Here is a 20,755-nt window from a genome sequence, read left to right as displayed (position 1 = left end):
ATACTTTTCCTTGGATATAAAAAAGGCACCAGAGGTAGAAGTGACTTCAATCCCAAGAAAGTAGCGAAGAGGTCCAAGATCAGACATAAGAAACTGCTCACTAAGACGGACATTTACAAAGGCAATATACTCGGGGTCGTCGACAGTGATGATCATGTCATCGACATAGAGAAGAAGAGTCGAACCACGAGGTGAAAGATGGACAAACAATGCTGGATCATGAGCACTCGCTAAAAAACCAGCGACAGTCACCACAGAGGCAAAACACTCAGACCAGGCAAGAGAGCGACGAAGACGGCATACCATTGCCATGATGCACAGAATACCCAGGTGGTGGCTACATGTATACCTCCTCACGCAGCTCACCATTAAGAAAAAACATTCCTAACATTAAGCTAAGATACAGACCAGTGGCGTGTAGAGGCCGCAACTAGAACTGTACGAATAGTGGTCATATGGGCCACATGAGCAAAAGTCTCGTCGTAATCATGGCCATGTTATTGCCGAAAGCCACGAGCCACAAGACGAGCTTTGTAATGCTTGAGAGAACCATTGGAGCGAGTCTTAACATTGTAGAGCCGCTTACAAGTGATGGGACAGACACCTGAAGGAAGAGAAACAAGATCCCATGTACCAGAGAGCAGCAATCTCCTTTGCCACGCAAACTGCTATTCGAGATGAATGATAGCTTCACGATAAGAAGCCGACTCAAGAACAGCAGCACCAACGATTGGAAAGCCAAGGCAATCAACCGATGGAAACGGACGAGGACGCAAGACATAGTTAGGCTGAGACGTGGAAGACAACACGTCAGTAGATGAATCCACATTACGTGAATGACGAGTATAATACTGAGGAAAAGATGAAAGTATACTAGGAGGAATCGCCGAGGTAGAATCAGGGGATAGAGATGAAGAAGTCATCGAGGATGAAGGTGCAGAATCTGGTGCATGTGAGGTGAGGAAACCATGGGAAATGGTGGCGGCAAATCGGAAAGAGATGGAGAAGCAGAGTTAGTAGGATGGATAGACAAAGGCTGCGTTTGGTTGAGCTGTAGATTATGAAAAAGCTGTTGTGGAAAAGTTGTTATGGAAAAGTTGTTGTGTAAAAGCTAGAAGCTGGAAAGTTGGGGTACCCCCATCTTTGAAATTTATACTAGGAAGAAGATACAGATTCTCAAAAGCTGCTTTGAACATTTACCCCTTTGGTTAGCTTTTAGCTTTTCAAAGTAGAAGCTGGTAACAAAAGCTGAATCAAATACAACCAAAGTCTCGACGGGGTTGATAGGTGTGTCACGAAAAATGAGGAAAGAGATATCCTCCACTGAAAAGGTCGAGGAAGATGGACGCTAGTAGAAGGGACGAGACTCATCAAAATTCACATCCTGAGAAATACGCATCCGACGACTGATAGGATCCCAACAACGATAGCCCTTATGCTCATCACTATAGCCTAAGAAGACACACTCAACAGACTGAGTGGTCGGTATTGTGCGTTTACGAGGGGCAAGAAGAACATAGCAAACACAACCAAACAAACGAAGCGTCGAGTAATCAGGAGAATGATCAAAAGGACGCTCAAAAGGAACACCACCCTGTAGAGGAGCGGACGGTTGAAGATTGATAAGATAGGTGGAGGTGAAGATGGCCTCAACCCAAAAATGAGGTGGAAGAGATGCAACAATCATCAATGCACGAGCAATCTCAAGAAGGTGGCGATGCTTGCGCTCAGCCACGCCATTCTGAGCATGTGCACCATGACAAGAGAACTAAGAAAGAGTCCCCTGCTCAGCAAGAACACCATGCAGTATCTTAGAAATATACTCACCAGTGGAGTCAACATGAAACACACGAATGGGCAAAGAGAACTGAGTGTGAACCATGGCTGCAAAATGCTTGTAGATGGACAACACCTCGCTGCAAGAGGTCATAAAATAAAGCCAAGTGTAATGAGAGAAATCATCTATGAAAATAATATAGTATCGATGGCCCCTTTCGAAGCGAAGGGAGTCGGACCCCATACATCGGAATGAACTAAATCAAAAGGACGCTGAGACACTGACTTACTAGTTGGATACGATAACTGAATCTGTTTGCCAAGTTGAAAACCCTGACATTCTAAAGAGACATCTCCTGGGACACACCCTAGAAGACCTCGACGAACTAAAGACGACAAACGAGAACTACCAGGATGACCAAGTTGATGATGCCATTGCTGGAAGGAACCGGTAACTGAAGCAACCGAAGCGGGGGAACTGGCGATAGTGGTGACAACGGAAGGAAGATGAAGCTAGTGTAACTCCTAAAGACCCTGAGAATCATGGCGACGAGGGCCAGCGCCGACCAAAGTGTGCATGCGACGATCGTGAACAGAACAAGAGTCAACGTCAAGAATGATGCGACAACCAGAATTAGTAAGTTGACCAGCAGAAAATAGATTCATGGTAAGTCGAGCAACATGAGCAACATCAAGAACATAATAAGAAGGAGTGGTGATGTTGCCTCGACTAGCAATAGAAAGAGGAGTACCATCAGGAGTGAGTACATGAACAGGAAAATCAAGCGATCTAAGAGAGGAGAAAGTGGAAGAATGAGAAGACATATGAAAAGAAGCTCCGGAGTCCAGAACCCACGGGGATGTACCTGACTGTGTAGAAGGTCGTTGCTCAGTGTGGGAAGCATCAGCCACAGAACCTGCAAAACCCATCGAAGAAGAACGTGAAGCGGCAAGCATGCGCTTAGGTCTCAGAATATTTTGCTCAGACAAAGCGGTGGTTGAAGATGTTGAAGTAGAAGTCCATGAAGATGATGACCGCGCCTTATGCATGCATTTATTCTTCTGGAAGCACTCAGACTCATCATGACCATCCAGGTTGCAGTAGCCACAATGGGGACGAGAGCGGCCGGACCGCCAGAAGGAGTGGGCAAGAGTGGCGGAGCACTAGGACAAGATGGAGTCGATGCAGCAGGTGGCATAATAGGAACTCATGCAGCAAGTATGGAGGGGACCTCAAGTAAACCAGCACCACGTAAGCAAGTCTCCTCACCATGATCTGTGAAAGCGCATCCATTAGAGAAATACGGCCACGAGAAAACAACTGAGCTCGCCGGAGTTCAAACTCCTTACGGAGACATGACAAGAACTTGTAGACATGATCAAACTCCAAATCAGCCTGCACCGCCTCACAACACTGGCAAATACGACAACCAGCACTATGGAGAGAATCAAGCTGACGCTAGATAGCAGAACTCTGTGCATAGAAATCATCAATAGTGGAATCACCCTGTTGAAGAAGATGCTCGTGGCGGACCACAAACAGGTATAAGGCATCACGAGAGGGCTGATAGCGCTGACGACCACATCTCAAATACTGTAGGCAAGCCGAGGAACTGAGAGGCAAACTGAGGCAGAACACTAGCAGTGAGAACAGTTGTGGCACGAGCATCATCATCAAGCCACTGAGTATAAACAAACAGAGCCTCATGATACGCCCGAAGAGCCTCATCATTAATCACAACCTGCTCATCATAAGCACGAACCGCAACCTCATCAGCAAGCTTAGCTACATCCTTCATAGCCTGATTAGCATCTGCAGCAAGAACCGATGGCGTCGGCGGAGCGGGGGCCAAAGGAGGAACCGTACACGGCAAAGAGCGGACCTCGTCAGAAAGAATGCCCCACAAACGAATGCCACGCATATGAATGCACATGAAACCAATGAACTCGATATAGTTACTGCCATCAAAAATCACCGGACAACTGGGAATGACAACATAGCATGATGCTGAAGACATCTCTCTCTCTCTCTCTCTCTTTGCAACTACGAGGCAGTCAGGAGGAGAGATACATGCCCCGATCACATCAGCAGCAGATGACAGTAGCAAGATCCGGCGAGGGGCGAGTGGTGCCGGAGCCGGCGAGGACTAGCAGCTCGGCAAGGGACGCTTGATCAGGCGAGGCAACAAAGCCCAGTGACCGGCGAGGCAACGGAGACTCGAGACCAGCGAGGCAACAGAGACTGTGGAGACCAACGGCTAGTGAGGGAACGTAGACCGGTGGCTGGCGGCGGGAGCAGGATCCGACAGCGAAGGGCTGGCGGCGGGAGTAGGATCGAGCGATTGCTAGCGATGGGGACTTCTTCGATCCAGAGGAAACCCGACTGGCGACGGGGACGACTTCGATCCAGAGAAAAAAAAACAACTTCGATCGAGTGGGTGCTGGCTTGATCCAGAAAATCAGGCAGGACTCAATCCGGACATGGGCATGAGAGGAGCGGCCTTGAGTTGACCGGCAATGGTGAGGATCGGAACATGGAGACCAACAACTATGATGGAGATAAAATAAGTGGTGACGACCATGCAGGATCAATAGCACGAGTTGCAACGTGTAAAAAATTGACCTATCTCTAATACCATGTTAGGAAATATGCAACTTGTATTTTCATGAGACCATAGGCCAGTATATATACATGTACATGTGTGGAATATGCAAGAAACCCCTTATACAATGGGATAAATATGAAAGGTCACATGGCTATATATAGTACTCTAGCAGGTGGTTCCTATAGGGTGTAGTCACGTGGATCTAGATGATATTTTACGCAGCCTCCCTGCCCTTCAGACGTCCTTCCCGATGAAGTACCCGGGACTTCCCCTTTCTATGTGGCAGCTCAAAAGGGCCGACTTTCAACACCTTGAAGACAAGGTTGCGGCGAGATTGCCCCTCGCAAGGGCGGAACATAACCACCATCGGGTGAAATCGGTCCTCACCTCACAAGTTATCTACCACATCACCTAGCTATCAATGCCTCCTGGTGTGCTGCGAAGCATCAACAAGATTGAATGAGCATTTGTTTGGTCGACTAGCCATACAACTTCAGGAGCAAAGGGCAAGCAAAGGGCAAGGTCAACCGGGAGACTGATACGTCTCCAACGTATCTATAATTTTTGATGGTTTCATGTTGTTATCTTGTCAAACTTTGGATGTTTTATATGCCTTTTATATTTTTTTGGGACTAACCTATTAATTCAGTGCCAAGTGCCAGTTCCTGTTCTTTCCGTGTTTTTGACCCTTTTTCAGGAGGAGTCCAAATGGAATAATTCTTTTGCGATGATTTTTTATGGAAAATATCAAAATACCGGAAGAAAAAGATACCGGAGAGGGGTCCCGAGGAAGCCAAAAGCCCTGTCGGCGCGACGCCCCCCAGGCCGCACCAACCAAGCTTGTGGGCCCCTCAGGGGGCCACTAGACGCAACTCCACCGCCATTTGGTCCTATAAATCCAGAAACCTCCAGAAAGAAACCTAGATCGGGAGTTCCGCCGCCGCAAGCCTTTGTAGCCACCAAAAACCAATCTGGAGCCCATTCCAGCACCCTGTCGGAGGGGGAATCCATCTCCGGTGGCCATCTTCATCATCCCGGCGATCTCCATGACGAGGAGGGAGTAGTTCTCCCTCGGGGCTGAGGGTGTGTACGAGTAGCTATGTGTTTGATCTCTCTCTCTTGTGTTCTTGAGATGTCTTGATCTTGATGTACCGTGGGCTTTGCTACTATAGTTGGATCTTATGATGTTCTTCCCCCTCTCCCTTCTTGTAATGAATTGAGTTTCCCCTTTGAAGTTATCTTATCGGATTGAGTCTTTGAGAACACTTGATGTATGTCTTGCACATGTCTATCTGCGGTGATCAACTTGCGGGTTTGTGACATTGGGAACCTATGCATATGGGTTGGCACACGTTTGATTCATGTGAGTACTCGATTTATGTTTTGGTGATCAACTTGCGGGTTCGTGACATTGGGAACCTATGCACAGGGGATGGCACACGCTTTGACTCTCTGGTAGAAACTTTGGGGGACTCTTTGAAGTTCTGTGTGTTGATTGAATAGATGATTCTGACATTGTGTGATGCATATCATATAATCATGCCCACGGATACTTGAGGTGACAATGGAGTATCTAGGTGACATTAGGGTCTTGGTTGATCTGTATCTTAAGGTGTTATTCTAGTACGAACTCTATGATGGATCGAACGGAAGGAATAGCTTCGTGTTATTTTACTATGGACTCTTGAATAGATCGATCAGAAAGAATAACTTTGTGGTGGTTTCGTACCCGACAATAATCTCTTCGTTTGTTCTCCGCTATTAGTGACTTTGGAGTGACTCTTTGTTGCATGTTGAGGGCTAGTTATATGATCCATTTATGTTATTATTGTTGAGAGAACTTCACTAGTGAAAGTATGAACCTTAGGCCTTGTTTCCACGCATTGCAATACCGTTCGTGCTTACTTTTGTTACTAGTTACCTTGCTGTTTTTGTAATTTCAGATTACAAAAACCTATATCTACCATCCATATTGCACTTGTTTCACCTTCTCTTCGCCGAACTAGTGCACCTATACAACTTACCATTGTATTGGGTGTGTTGGGGACACAAGAGACTCTTTGTTATTTGGTTGCAGGGTTGCTTGAGAGAGACCATCTTCATCCTACGCCTCCCGGGGATTGATAAACCTTAGGTCACCTACTTGAGGGAAAATTGCTACTGTCCTACAACTCTCTGCACTTGGAGGCCCAACAACGTCTACAAGGAGAAGGTTGCGTAGTAGACATCAAGCTCTTTTCTGGCGCCGTTGCCAGGGAGGATAGCGCTTAAAGGTATATCTTTAGATCTTGCAATCGAATCTTTTTGTTTCTTGTTCTTTCAGTGAAAATTACAAAAAAATAATGGAATTGAGGATGCCTAATATGCTCCATCTTTTCAATGTCTTTCGTGAGCATGATGAGAAGGAAAATTGTGCTCAAGTGCTGAAAGAAGAATTACATAGAATGCTTGGCATAGAATATGTGAATGATGAGCATGATTGCAATGTTCTTAGCATGAATTCTTTGAATACCAATGATGCTAATGATATGCAAAGCCACAAGCTTGGGGATGCCATATTTGATGAAGATGATCTTTTTAGTTCTTCCACTTTGAATGATCAAAATCATTTTGATGAAAGCATGCCCCCCATCTATGATGATTATTGTGAGGATACTTATGCTTTGAATAAGAGGGATGATAAAACTTGTCATACTCTTGAAAACCTCTTTGCTAAACCTTGCTTTTTCATTGTGGACACAATTTGTAGTGCTCAAGTCTTTTACGATACTCCCACTACTATTCATGAGAATAGATTTCCTTATGTGGAGAGTAGTAAAATTCCTATGCTTGTAGATCATGAAAAGAAAGCCTTAGGTGCTGGTTATATTGTTGAATTCATTCATGATGCTACTGAAAATTACTATGAGAGAGGATCATATGCTTCTACTTATTGCAATAGTATCAAGCTTCCTCCCCATATGTTGAAATTTTTGAAGCTATGCTTGTTTGACCTTCCTATGCTAGTTGATTCTTGCTCCAATAAATTGTTTGATCACAAAATCCCTATGCATAGGAAGTGGGTTAGACTTAAATGTGCTAGCCATTTTCTCCATGATGCTCTTGTTGTGTTTCAATCCTTACCTTTTATGTGAGCATCATTGAAATCAATGGCTAGCTAAGGGCGTTAAACGATAGCGCTTGTTGGGAGGCAACCCAATGAATAAATTTTTCTTTGCTTTTTTGCTTCCTGTTTTGTTTTCTCCACACCATCATAATTCTTTTATGATTGTGTCTTTTGTGTTTGTGCCAAGCAAAACCGTTATGATTAGTCTTGGTGATGATTGTTTGATCATGCTGGAAAAAGACAGAAACTTTCTGCTGACGAAAAAAATTTCATTTTTATTCTGTAAGATCTTTTGAGTTGATTCTTTTTTATGCTGATTTCTATGCAATTACTTCATACTGTCATAATTTTTCAGATTTTCCTAAGTACCAGAAGTATGCGAAGTATATAGATTGCTACAGACTGGTCTGCTGTTAACAGATTCTGTTTTTGTTGAGTTGGTTGCTTATTTTGATGAAACTATGGATAGTATCGGAGGGTACTAGCCATGGAAAAGTGAAAATACAGAAACCCAACACCAACATAAGTAGAATTTAAGTTTGCTACGGTACCTAAGGAAGTGGTGATTTGCTTTCTTATACTAATGATATCATGAGTTTCTGTTTAAGTTTTGTGTTGTGAAGTTTTCAAGTTCTGGGTGAAGTTCTTATGGACAAAGAGATAAAGAGTGGCAAGAGCTCAAGCTTGGGGATGCCCAAGGCACCCCAAGTTGATTCAAGGATGCCGAAAAAGCCTAAGCTTGGGGATGCCCCGGGAAGGCATCCCCTCTTTTGTGTTCAATCCATCGGTAATGTTACTTGGAGACCACATGATATGTGGTTTGCTTGGAGCGTCTTGTATCGTAGGAGTCTTTTATTTTTGTTATGTCACAATAATCCTTGCTGCACACCTTTTTGAGAGAGAGAGACATGCACTCATCGTGATTTTGCTAGAATGCTCATTGTGCTTCACTTATATCTTTTGAGCTAGATACTTTTGCTCTTGTGCTTCACTTATATCTTTAGAGCTAGTTGATTTTGCTCTATGTGCTTCACTTATATCTTTTAGAGCACAGCGGTGCGTGGATTGGTAGTTGGCTTATGCTATGAAAGTAGTCCCAAAAGTGGTAGTTATCCAAAGGGTTACGAAAACTTCCATCTTCATGTGCATTGAGTAGAAAGAGAAGCTTGATTCCTCTCAATTAGTTTTGAGATGTGGTTGTGGTAATATTTAAGTTATGTTAGTACGGTGTTGTGAATCTAGAGATACTTGTGTTGAAGTTAGTGATTCCCGTAGCATGCACGTATGGTGAACCGCTATGTGATGAAGTTTGAGCATGATTAGTTTATTGATTGTCATCCTTTGTGTAGCGGTCGGGATCGCACGATGGTTTATACCTACCAACCCTTCCCCTAGGAGTATGCATTGAATGCTTTGTTTAGATTACTAATAAAACTTTTGCAACAAGTATATGAGTTTTTCATGACTAATGTTGAGTCCATGGTTTAGATGCACTTTCACCTTCCACCATCACTATCTTCTTTAGTGTCGAGCAACTTTCGCCGGTGCACAAAACCACCCATATTGCCTCCCTCAAAACAGCCACCATACCTACCTACTATGGCTTTTTCAAAGCTATTCCGAGATATATTGCCATACGACTACCACCATGACATGTGCCACCACTTCTACATTGCCATTGCATGATCATAAGATAGCTAGCGTGATGTTCCCATAGATGTCTATGCCATGATAGATCATTGTCATGGTACACTACCGAAGGCATTTCATATAGAGTCATCATTGTTTTAAGTTTTCAGTTGTAAGTGTGATGATCATCATTGATGGAGCATTGTCCCATGTGAGGAAATAAAAGAGGCCAAAGATGCCCACCAAAAAAGAGGCCAAAGAGCCCACAAAAAAAATGCGAGAAAAAGAGAGAAGGGACAATGCTACCACCCTTCCACACTTGTGCTTATTAAGCACCATGATCTTCATGATTGAGAGTCTCTCGTTTTGTCACCACCGTATAGCTAGTGGGAAATTTTCATTATATAACTTGGCTTGTATATTCCAATAATAGGCTTCCTCAAAATTGCCTTAGGTCTTCGTGAGCAAGCAAGTTGGATGCACACCCACTAGTTTTCTTTAAGAGCTTTCACATACTCTTAGCTCTAGTGCATCATTTGTATGGCAATCCGTACTCATTCACGTTGATATATATTTATGAGCATCTCCATAGCTCATTGATATGCCTAGTCAATGTGACCATCTTCTCCTTGTTTGCCTCGCAACCTCCACCACACTCCACACCACTTATAGTGCTAAAACCATGGTTCACGCTCATGTATTGCGTGAGAGTCGAAAAAGTTTGAGAAAGTAAAGGTGTGAAAACAATTACTTGGCCAATACCGGGGTTGTGCATGATTTAAATTTGTTGTGCAAGGATGATAGAGCATAGCCAGACTATATGATTTTGTAGGGATAACTTTCTTTTGGCCTTGTTATTTTGAAAGTTCATGATTACCTTGCTAGTTTGCTTGAAGTATTATTGTCTCCACATCAATAGCAAACTATTGTTTTGAATCTAACGAATCTGAACATTCATGTCACATAAGAGGAGTTACAAAGGACATCTATGCTAGGTAGCATGAAAGCATAAAAAATTCATTCTTTATCACTTCCCTACTCGAGGACGAGCAGGAGTTAAGCTTGGGGATGCTCGATACGTCTCCAACGTATCTATAATTTTTTATGGTTTCATGCTGTTATCTTGTCAAACTTTGGATGTTTTATATGACTTTTATATATTTTTTTGGGACTAACCTATTAATTCAGTGCCAAGTGCCAGTTCCTGTTCTTTCCGTGTTTTTGACCCTTTTTCACGCGGAGTCCAAACGGAATAATTCTTTCGCGATGATTTTTTATGGAAAATATCAAAAATACCGGAAGAAAAAGATACCGGAGAGGGGTCCCAAGGAAGCCACAAGCCATGTCGGCGCCCCCCAGGCCGCACCAACCAAGCTTGTGGGCCCCTCAGGGGCCCACTTGACGCAACTCCACCGCCATCTGGTCCTATAAATCTAGAAACCTCCAGAAAGAAACCTCGATCGGGAGTTCCGCCGCCGCAAGCCTCTGTAGCCACCAAAAACCAATCTGGAGCCCGTTCCGGCACCCTGTCGGAGGGGGAATCCATCTCCGGTGGCCATCTTGATCATCCCTGCGATCTCCATGACGAGGAGGGAGTAGTTCACCCTCGGGGCTGAGGGTATGTACGAGTAGCTATGTGTTTGATCTGTCTCTCTCGTGTTCTTGAGATGTCTTGATCTCGATGTACCGTGGGCTTTGCTACTATAGTTGGATCTTATGTTTTCTTCCCCCTCTCCCTTCTTGTAATGAATTGAGTTTCCCCTTTGAAGTTATCTTATCGGATTGAGTCTTTGAGAACACTTGATGTATGTCTTGCACGTGTCTATCTGCGGTGATCAACTTGTGGGTTTGTGACATTGGGAACCTATGCATATGGGTTGGCACACGTTTGATTCATGTGAGTACTCGATGTATGTTTTGGTGATCAACTTGCGGGTTCGTGACATTGGGAACCTATGCACAGGGGTTGGCACACGTTTTTACTCTCTAGTAGAAACTTCGGGGCACTCTTTAAAGTTCTATGTGTTGATTGAATAGATGATTCTGAGATTGTGTGATGCATATCATATAATCATGCCCACGGATACTTGAGGTGACAATGGCGTATCTAGGTGACATTAGGGTCTTGGTTGATATGTATCTTAAGGTGTTATTCTAGTAAGAACTCTATGATGGATCGAACGGAAAGAATAGCTTCGTGTTATTTTACTACGGACTCTTGAATAGATCGATCAGAAAGAATAACTTTGTGGTGGTTTCGTACCCGACAATAATCTCTTCGTTTGTTCTCCGCTATTAGTGACTTTGGAGTGACTCTTTGTTGCATGTTGAGGGCTAGTTATATGATCCAATTATGTTATTATTGTTGAGAGAACTTCACTAGTGAAAGTATGAACCCTAGGCCTTGTTTCCACGCATTGCAATACCGTTCGTGCTTACTTTTGTTACTAGTTACCTTTCTGTTTTTGTAATTTCAGATTACAAAAACCTATATCTACCATCCATATTGCACTTGTTTCACCTTCTCTTCGCCGAACTAGTGCACCTATACAACTTACCATTGTATTGGGTGTGTTGGGGACACAAGAGACTCTTTGTTATTTGGTTGCAGGGTTGCTTGAGAGAGACCATCTTCATCCTACGCCTCCCGCGGATTGATAAACCTTAGGTCACCTACTTGAGGGAAAATTGCTACTGTCCTACAACCCTCTGCACTTGGAGGCCCAACAACATCTACAAGGAGAAGGTTGCGTAGTAGACATCAGAGACTGTCTGTCGTCCCACACAACTCAGCGGGCTTGGAATTCTTCATTTGGGGAAGTTTGTGAGAGCTCTTAGACTGAGATGGCCGTGGGTGGGATGGAAGGAATCGTCTAAGCTATGGGTTGGTCTAGGCAACCCATGCACTGAAGTGGATATGAATCTTTTCTATGCATCCACTGTCATCACCTTGGGCAAGGGAGGAAAGACACCTTTTCGGGATGCTCCATGGTTGGGAGGGAACGGACGAAAGGATATTGCCCCACTCATCTTTGCAGCCTACAGACACAAACATGGTTTGTGAGGGAGGGCATGTGTAACAATGCCTGAGTGCACATGATAAACCCCTCCACCAACCTTTCGGTCGGGCACATTGTTGAGTTTGTTGACCTTTGGGTGCGGCTTAAAGGCATACGACTGCAAGCGAACGTCCAAGACGACATCACATGGAAATTTGAGGCAAATGGAGAGTACTCGACATGATCTGTTTATAGGGAACAATTCGTGGGCTCCGTGTCCACTACCATGAACAAGACCATTTGGAATGTTTGGACGCCTCCCAAGGTCAAGTTCTTCTCGCGGCTGGCAATTCAAAACATGATATGGACCGCGGATAGGCTCGAGAAGGTCGGTTAGGAGAACTGTGGGCTATAATCCCTATGCAGGAGGGCCAATGAGACATCAAACTAACTCTTCTTCAAGTGTCGGTTCACCCTCGCATTTGGTGCTGGAGATGCACACATGGGTGTGTGCGGGGGCTAGACACTTGAGCACCATCATGCCGCGAGAGTAGTTTTTTTAGAAAAGGAGGAGTACATCCGGCCTCTGCATCAAAAATATGCATGCGGCTCATTTATTAAAGAAAGCAACGAAATAGTCCGCGGTTCAAAACAACCTCAAAGAGAGCCGCAAAATAATTCTAAAACAAAAAAGATGCCACAACCGGCAAAAATAGGACTACATGCCTAACCACCTATCCTACTACTGGATCGTCATCCATACCAGTTGTAGATATCCCGCACAACCATCTCCCATGGGTTAGACCCAGTAACCAAAGGTTCCCTGGTTTTCACAGGAGTGAGTAGCGACCATGTACGGATCAAAACATGTGTCGTGTATATGACCTGCAAAAAATTTATACTAGTGTGTGTGTTAAAAACCATGTCGTTCCTGCTATTGCACATGTCCCAAAGTAAAGCACACACTTCTATACAAATATATCTTACAATATTTATCTCAACTCCATTTAGCCACGTCCCAAATAACGTGTCAATACTATCTGGAGGCATGATATTAAAGGCTATATGAACGGATGGCCATAGGATTATCACTAGCGAAGATTTGAGAAAGAGGTGTTTGATAGTTTCATTATGATCACACAAGCTACATCTTTTAGTACCCTCCCAATTACGCTTTACCAAATTATCCTTAGTGAGAATCACTTCCTTATGAACGAATCACATGAAGACTTTGATCCGTAAGGGTACTTTGGCCTTTCAAATATGTATCGAATTGGGGATTGGTCCAGAATCAGTAAGGTTCAAGTACGTCAATTTCACTAGGAACATGCCATTCATGGTTAACTTCCAATGAAGCCTATCGGACTTATGCGATAAATGAAGATCCATCAGCCTTCTAACTAGGTAACCATGCTTCCCATCGATGACCCACCAAGGCTCGTCGGAACTCTATATTTAGAGGATTAGACTATAGTACTGTGGCAACGTAAGCCTTCTTAGGCTGCATAATATTATAAAGAGATGGATATTGTGTGGCTAGAGGCATCTCGCCTAACTACTTATCCTCCCAGAATCTCGTCGACTCACCATTTTCAATGATAAATTTAGCTCTACGCAAGAAGGTTGCTTTCATTCTCATCAAACCTTTTCAAAAAGGTGAATCATTGGGTGTGAATGTGACCTGGGCCAAAGTCTTAGACTGTGCATACTTATTACGCAAAACTTATACCCACATGCCTTTATTCTTCACATATTTTTTTAGAAAAGGAGGCGTCACCCCGGCCTCTGCATCGCAGCCTTTTATTTAAACAAAGACAAAGTTGCTCGAGTCGAGTACATCCGAAAAAAGTAAAAGACATAAAAGATACAGAGCGCCATTCACGCCACAACCGGCTATGGTAATAGAACTAGATGTCTAGCCACCTATCATATTAATATGTCGCCATCCAAACCGGTTGAAGATACCCAGAGCTACCATCTTCCAGCGGGCACACCTAGTAACCAAAGGCTCCCTGGCCTCCACAGGAGTGAGTAATGACCACGTGCGGATCAAGGCTGTAGCCCGGAATAAAACCTGCAAAAAATTGATAGAGCTATATCTGTTAAACACCAAATCATTTCTGCAGTTTCATGTAGCCCAAAGTAATGCACATGTTCCCACACGAGTAAGTTGTGCCAATCCAATATCAACCCCCTTTAGCCACGTCCCAAATAACGTGTTTATGCTGTTTGGAGGACTAATATTGAAAGCAATGTGAATCGTGCACCATAATAGTTTAGCCAACGGGCAGTCGAGAAAGAGGTGCTTAATAGTTTTCCTGTTGTTACAAAAGCTGCATCTTAGATTTCCTTTCCAATTCCGTTTTGCCAGATTGTCTTTTGTTAGAATAACACCTTTGTGGACAAACCACATGAAGATATTTATTCTGAGAGGCACTTTGACTTTCCAAATACGCACGGATTTTGAAATAGGCACCACATCTATGAGGTGCAAATACATAGATTTTACAGTGATAACTCCATTAGTTGTCAAGTGCCATTGGATACTATCAGGTGAGTCAGTAAAGCTGATGTTCATTAACCTTCTGACTAAATGCAACCATTTCACCCATCTTCACCAATCAGGGAGCGACAAAATTGAATGTTTAGAGGCGTCTCATGCAATACCGACGCAACAGTCGCCTGTCGACATTGGACAATGTTGTATAGCTGCGGATACTGAATAGCTAAGGGCGCCTCCCCTAACCATGTATCTTCCTAGAATCTAACTAATTCACCATTACCTAGGATAAATTTAGTCCTGTGGGAAAATGCATTTTTAGCCCTCATCAGACCCTTCCAGAAAGGGGAGTCAGTTGGCCTACTAGTGACTTGCGCTATAGTCTTGTTTTGTAAGTACTTGTTCTTTAGAATTTGTACCCACATGCCTTCGGTCTCCACAGAGAGTCTGAACAGCCATTTAGTGAGCAAGCATCTGTTCTTAACCTCTAAATTCTCAATTCCTAAACCCCTTTGCTCACTGGGTCTGCAGATAATGTCCCACCTAGTAAGCCTACATTTGGTTTTGACACCATCACTTTGCCAGGAAAAATGAGACCGATAGAAATCTAATCTTTTTCGCACCCCCACCGGTATTTCGAAAAAGGATAGAAGGAACATTGTCATGCTTGTTAATACAAAATTAACAAGTATCAACTGTCCCCCATATGATAAAAGCTTGCCTTTCCAGCAGATTAGCTTTTTTTCAAATCGATCTTCGATACACTTTCACTCCTTATTTGTTAGCCTTCAGTGGTGAATAGGTAAACGGTAAACTCCCACTTGCACAACCGAACAGTTGGTTCTAAGTGTCTTGCTCAACTTTCGCCTTTCCAAAGCAGAACAATTCACTTTTGTTGAAATTTATCTTCAACCCAGAAAGCTGCTCAAATAAGCACAAAATGAGTTTCATGTTTCTGGCCTTGTCTAAATCATGTTCCATGAAAAGAATCGTATCATCTGCATAGTATAGGATTGAGACACCTCCATCCACTAGATGCGGTATTAGTCCACCTATGAGATCTTTCTCAGCAGCCCTCCTAATCATTAAAGCCAACATATCCGCTACAATGTTGAAAAGAATAGGAAACATAGGATCCCCTTGTCTGAGACCCTTCAGTGTCTGGAAGAAGGGTCCGACATCATCTTTCATTTTGATCCCGACACTCTCCTTTTTTATTCTTCACAGATAATCTGAACAACCATTTGCTGAACAGACATCTGTTCTTTAATTTTAAAATTTCAATCCCCAAACCGTCTTGGTCCTTAGACCTACAAATAAGATCATATCTAGTAAGCCTTTTGTCACGAGAGTAGTTAGTTTGTATCTTTTATCGATGGGCTACGATATAATGCCGGTTTTTGTGTATTCTAAAACTTTCTTTTTTAATCAATGAGTGAGTCAAGTCATTTGCTCTGTTTAAAAAAAATGAATCTTCAGGCCGGGGCAGCATAGAGAGCACAATGACCTGCATCAGAATAGAATGGCTTTACATTCAAACTGGAATTTCCCTCGTCATTTACTCGCTCTCGGATGAGACAGCCGAGATGACCAAGAAACAAATAAATCTTTCCAAGTTTTCTTTTCTTTACACGAAGCTTCCAATAGACTAATGGAGCTTACTAAAGGAAGAAAATACTCAGCTTGTGATTTCGATCACCACCCAGCTTGTGCCTCGGGACTCTTGACTGACGGACCGCTTGGCAGGACTGACCGATGGACTGTCTCGTTATAAACAGAACAGTTCGTGAATGAAGATAGGTTCTTCCCAACAAACTAGTTCATTATGCCCGGAAAACAGCATGAAAGCGTCAAATTGCATTAGGAAATGCTGAAGGTCACGAGTTCAATCAGAACCATGTGGCCTTGTGCTATACGTAGTGAATTTAAATAGAACATGTGGGGTTCGTCACACCACTAAAATAATAGAGTATATACTTGTAAATGGCCTATGGATCAACAGCAGATAACAATTCCCACTGGATCAACAGCTGAACCCCACTCGCTTTGGAGTTTAGAGGAACAAGCCAGGCTACTTCGTCAAAGCAAGGACCGTGTAACTGTTTTCAAAGGTTTCTTCTCTTGTAGTTTTATACTAGATGGTGTAAGGAGCCGCCCCGCTTGTTTTAAATGTTCCGATGTCGACAAAAGGACACGGTTACATTAGTACAGGTTGCACGTCCGGATCTCCAAGTACAGCGTCTCTGGCATCAATTGGGTAAAGTTGCCTTCATCAACAGGTTGGCGCAAAGCAGCAGACGTCTTTGGTGAAGTAGGTTGTTGCATGATTAACACAAGTTAACACACATGCACATGATGCATGATTAACACTGAACGCCTCAGCATGTGACTTGAGCAACAATAAGATAGGAGCGCCGCCCCAAAAAAGGAGAAACGACCATGTGCCTGTGCGGCTGAAACGTAGCAGCCACAGCCGGCTCTGCACAAACGACCATGCCGCCACCGAACGCATGCACGTAGTCACCACCCGGTCAGTGCGCTGCAGCGGCCAATCCCCCGGTCAATCCCGCCTTCCAGGTCCACAATCCACACCAACCCACCCCCACACCCAACCGCGCTCCCTATTTAACCCCTCTTCTCCCTCCGTTCCTCTCCAAGAAGAGCCTCACCTTCTTCTGCAATCTGAGCTCCTCTTCAGCTTCAGCGCTAGTCCAACCTCGAGACACACACACCTATCAGCAGTTCACCACTACAACAAGTCATCAAGATACACATACACCCTCCCGGTTTATAGCTTATTAGCTTTAGCACTTCCTTGCATATCTCGATGGAGTGCGATAACGGGCACGTGGCCGCCAACGGCGACGGCTTGTGCGTGGCACAGCCGGCGCGGGCCGACCCATTGAACTGGGGCAAGGCGGCGGAGGATCTGTCCGGGAGCCATTTGGATGCCGTGAAGCGGATGGTCGAGGAGTACCGTAAGCCGGTGGTGACCATGGAGGGCGCCAGCCTGACCATTGCCATGGTCGCCGCGGTGGCTGCTGGCAGCGAGACCAGGGTGGAGCTCGATGAGTCCGCTCGCGGCCGTGTCAAGGAGAGCAGCGACTGGGTCATGAACAGCATGATGAACGGCACCGACAGCTATGGTGTCACCACCGGCTTCGGCGCCACCTCTCACCGGAGGACCAAGGAGGGCGGCGCTCTGCAGAGGGAGCTCATCAGGTACGAATTAAACAACGAACAGATTATATTTCACCTGTTGATCATCTTTGTCTCTTAGTTATGGAAGCCTTATTTTGTTTCGTGTATTGCTTGTGTGTTCAGATTCCTTAACGCTGGAGCCTTCGGCACCGGCAACGACGGGCACGTTCTGCCTGCGGCGGCGACCAGAGCGGCGATGCTCGTCCGTGTCAATACCTTGCTGCAGGGATATTCAGGCATTCGCTTTGAGATACTCGAGACGGTCGCCACACTTCTCAACGCCAACGTGACACCATGCCTGCCGCTCCGGGGCACGATCACCGCGTCCGGTGACCTCGTCCCGCTTTCCTATATTGCGGGCCTGGTAACCGGCCGCCCAAACTCGATGGCCACGGCTCCGGATGGCACGAAGGTTAACGCTGCAGAGGCATTTAAGATCGCCGGCATCCAGCACGGCTTCTTTGAGCTGCAGCCCAAAGAAGGCCTTGCGATGGTTAACGGCACCGCAGTGGGCTCTGGGCTCGCATCCATGGTGCTTTTCGAGGCTAACATCCTTAGCCTCCTTGCCGAGGTCCTGTCGGCTGTCTTCTGTGAGGTCATGAACGGCAAGCCGGAGTACACTGACCACTTGACCCACAAGCTGAAGCACCACCCAGGGCAAATCGAGGCTGCCGCCATCATGGAGCACATACTCGAAGGTAGCTCCTACATGATGCTTGCGAAGAAGCTTGGAGAGCTCGACCCATTGATGAAGCCAAAGCAAGATAGATATGCACTCCGCACGTCGCCGCAGTGGCTTGGCCCTCAGATTGAGGTCATCCGTGCTGCCACCAAGTCGATTGAGCGAGAGATCAACTCCGTCAACGACAACCCACTCATCGACGTCTCCCGTGGCAAGGCTATCCATGGTGGCAACTTCCAGGGTACACCCATCGGTGTGTCCATGGACAACACCAGGCTTGCCATTGCTGCGATTGGCAAGCTCATGTTTGCCCAATTCTCAGAGTTGGTGAACGACCTCTACAACAACGGTCTACCTTCCAACCTTTCCGGTGGGCGCAACCCGAGCTTGGACTATGGCTTCAAGGGTGCCGAGATTGCCATGGCCTCGTACTGCTCTGAGCTCCAGTTCTTGGGCAACCCTGTGACCAACCATGTCCAGAGCGCGGAGCAGCATAACCAAGATGTCAATTCTCTTGGCCTCATCTCCTCTAGGAAGACCGCCGAGGCCATTGACATACTGAAGCTCATGTCCTCGACATTCCTGGTCGCGCTGTGCCAGGCTATCGACCTCCGCCACCTCGAAGAGAATGTCAAGAATGCTGTCAAGAGTTGTGTGAAGACGGTGGCTAGGAAGACACTGAGCACCAACAGCAATGGCCATCTGCATAGCGCACGCTTCTGCGAGAAGGACCTTCTTCTCACAATCGACCGAGAGGCGGTGTTCGCCTACGCCGACGACCCCTGCAGCGCCAACTACCCACTCATGCAGAAGATGCGTGCAGTTCTTGTGGAGCACGCCTTGGCCAATGGCGAGGCGGAGCGCGACGTGGAGACGTCTGTGTTTGCCAAGCTTGCCGTGTTCGAGCAGGAGCTTCGTGCAATGTTGCCAAAGGAGGTCGAGGCTGCTCGGAGTGCCGTGGAGAACGGTACTGCCACACAACAAAACCGTATCACTGAATGCCGATCATACCCACTCTACCGGTTTGTGCGCAAGGAGCTTGGAACAGAGTACTTGACCGGCGAGAAGACTAGGTCTCCCGGCGAAGAAGTGGACAAGGTGTTTGTTGCTATGAACAAGGGCAAGCACATCGACGCACTGCTTGAGTGTCTCAAGGGTTGGAACGGTGAGCCCCTGCCTATCTGCTAAGGATCAAGAACATGAACAGATGATAATGTGCTTCAAAGTTCAGAAGGCTTCAGATGTTCTTAGCTGATAAGTGATAACACTGTTTTTCCATTGGATATTCTTAAAAGTCGATGTTTTGTATTGTTCTTATAGAGCTGCCGGGTTGTTGCCAAAAATTGCAATTGCATGCTTTGGTAGTGGTAGGTAGCCAGTAGAATCTCTACGATGTAGGTTAAAAGGGGTACAATGTGTGATAAATATTCATGAGAAATTTATGTGTCCCTTTTTTTGAGATCAATGGTCCGGTGTGGTGGTTATTTTTTTGAGGGATCTTCGAACAGTGCAAATAATATATCTTGTATTTTTTTAGGCATATTACAATACAGCAAACCAGTGGCGGAGGAAGAAAAAAAATGAAGGGTGTGCACACCTAATTTGATATCTATCTAATCCAAGTGTCACATAATAGTTGGCAAAAATACGATGCAGATAGCCCAATCAAGTCAGACAACATTATAGTTCTAAAATATTTCAAATTTGCAACGTTGCAAATACAATACATGAAAGATACGCATACGTAGACATGTAGAAACTACAACAGTAAGTAACTCTACGACGTCCCTTTGCCATGAAAGCTTCAACTATGTCTTTCTCGCTTACTTTCAAGAACACATCTTGCTCAATGAATGTGACTAAACAATTGTTCATGAGATCATCACTCATACTATTGCTCAACTTATTTTTCATTAGATTCATTGCTGAAAATACTCTTTCAACACTAGTCGCGACCACCTGTAAGATCAATACCAATTTGATAAGCATGTAGACCAAAGCATAGAGAACATGTTTGTTTGTACCAACAAGCATAACAGAGAGTTCACCAATATTATGCACAAATCTGAACCTATCATCTTGTCTCATATCATCAATAACAGTAGCAAGTTGGAATTCAAGCCTTAGCAAATATATGTTTGATATGTCCTTGGGGTAGAATTCAGCAAGTTTCATTACCTTGAGTGCATCACAAGAAGCAAATGAATTGGCGGGGTTCAAAGCACACATGAAAATAAGCAACTCCATATTAACCTC

General features: G+C 44.9%; 1 protein-coding gene across 1 annotated transcript; it reads left to right on the top strand.

The window, feature by feature from the left end:
- Window positions 1-17,252: 17,252 nt before the first annotated feature.
- LOC123427254 (phenylalanine ammonia-lyase-like) lies at window positions 17,253-19,964 on the top strand. Its single transcript, XM_045111255.1, has 2 exons — window positions 17,253-17,838; window positions 17,941-19,964. The coding sequence occupies exons 1-2, from the start codon at window positions 17,444-17,446 to the stop codon at window positions 19,685-19,687; spliced, it is 2,142 nt and encodes a 713-aa protein (XP_044967190.1). The 5' UTR covers window positions 17,253-17,443; the 3' UTR covers window positions 19,688-19,964.
- Window positions 19,965-20,755: the final 791 nt, after the last annotated feature.

Source organism: Hordeum vulgare, chromosome 2H (assembly GCF_904849725.1).
Source record: "Hordeum vulgare subsp. vulgare chromosome 2H, MorexV3_pseudomolecules_assembly, whole genome shotgun sequence".
NCBI lineage: Eukaryota > Viridiplantae > Streptophyta > Magnoliopsida > Poales > Poaceae > Hordeum > Hordeum vulgare.
Note: the sequence above shows the minus strand (reverse complement) of the source record. Positions and strands in the feature narration are given on the sequence as shown.